The 1,392-nt window shown below is 33.9% G+C and overlaps 1 protein-coding gene across 1 annotated transcript in view; it reads left to right on the top strand.

The window, feature by feature from the left end:
- The window catches only part of LOC101844972 (protein Aster-B), a gene marked incomplete at its 5' end in the record, with an annotated part of 19,291 nt that overhangs the window by 7,024 nt on the left and 10,875 nt on the right, over window positions 1-1,392 (top strand). The window contains 1 exon segment of the mRNA XM_005113078.2: window positions 1,088-1,154. Coding sequence (XP_005113135.2) covers window positions 1,088-1,154 — 67 coding nt within the window.

Genomic DNA, 1,392 nt, shown 5'->3' with positions numbered 1-1,392 from the left:
ATGGAAATATACAGTTATAAGATACACGTAAAGAACATGGAAATATACAGTTATAAGATACACATAAAGAACATGGAAATATACAGTTATAAGATACACGTAAAGAACATGGAAATATAAAGTTATAAGATACACGTAAAAATCATGGAAATATACAGTTATAAGATACACGTAAAGAACATGGAAATATACAGTTATAAGATACACGTAAAGAACATGGAAATATACAGTTATAAGATACACGTAAAGAACATGGAAATCCGTTCGTTATTTTAATTGTTCAATCTTTTGCAGCGCTCATATGACCTAATGCAGTTGCGAGCGCTGTAAAACTTTACTAAACTAAAAAAATGTGAGGCAACGTGGTGAAATCAGGCGCTCGTCAAAATAATAAAGTCGAAGAAAACGGTATTTTTATCTTCCAGTTCGATAATTTGTATCAAATTTTTGTGTTTTGGCTCAACATCTTTTACGTCCCTTTAAGAATACTTTGCTGTATGGCTTTTACTGAAACACGTTGATTAAGGTCACAAAAATTGGAAGTTTTCAGTTTCCAAGGACTCTAAAACCAGGCGACACCCACCTTCCATCGCTAATATCTCGACTTCTATTCTAGATAGATGGGTAATTTTTCATCGAAAGTGAGACAAGTGAACAAGCTTTCAGATGATACCGATAACTCTGTATGCTTAAAAATTGACAAGCGCCTGATTCCACCGCGTCGTGACACATATACATAAAAATCATGGAAACACACACTGATAAGATACGCGTAAAGACCATGGAAGTACGTTTGTTATTTTAAATGTTCAATCTTTTGCTGCGTTCTTATTATGACTTTATGCAGTTGTGAGCGCTGTAAAACCTTATTAAACTAAACTGGGTGGTTGGCGGGTGCTCTGGTGTGGTTTGCCCCTTCTTTCCTATGAAACATCTATCGTCCTTATCTCCCCTTCTTTTTCTTTTTTATGTTTGTTACTCTCTTGTAACACCTCTAATCTTCTGGCGCTCATATGGCCTTATGCAGTTGTGAGCGCTGTAAAACCTCTACTAAAACTAAACAAAATGTTTTGCTGCTGTCTTTCAGCTTTCCACCAAGAAAGCAAGCTGATTGAGCTCAATGCGGACACCCTTGTACGGATTATTGTTGTGGTGTAAGTGAAGCTAATTCTTATATTTGTTTACGATAATGTAAGATAAGGTACGATAAGGCGAGATAAGATAAGATAAGATAGGTCTATTTTTTTGGTTTTTGTTAGTGTGATAAGTTTTACCAATTATTTCATTTGTGTGTATGATAGTACTTTTTGGGGTTATATTCCTAACCCTTTTACTTTTTTTTGTGATACTGTATATATATATATATATATTTTTTTTTTTTTTTTTTTCTTT

The sequence above is a fragment of the Aplysia californica genome, unplaced genomic scaffold (genome assembly GCF_000002075.1).
Source record: "Aplysia californica isolate F4 #8 unplaced genomic scaffold, AplCal3.0 scaffold01598, whole genome shotgun sequence".
Classification (NCBI taxonomy): domain Eukaryota; kingdom Metazoa; phylum Mollusca; class Gastropoda; order Aplysiida; family Aplysiidae; genus Aplysia; species Aplysia californica.
Note: the sequence above shows the minus strand (reverse complement) of the source record. Positions and strands in the feature narration are given on the sequence as shown.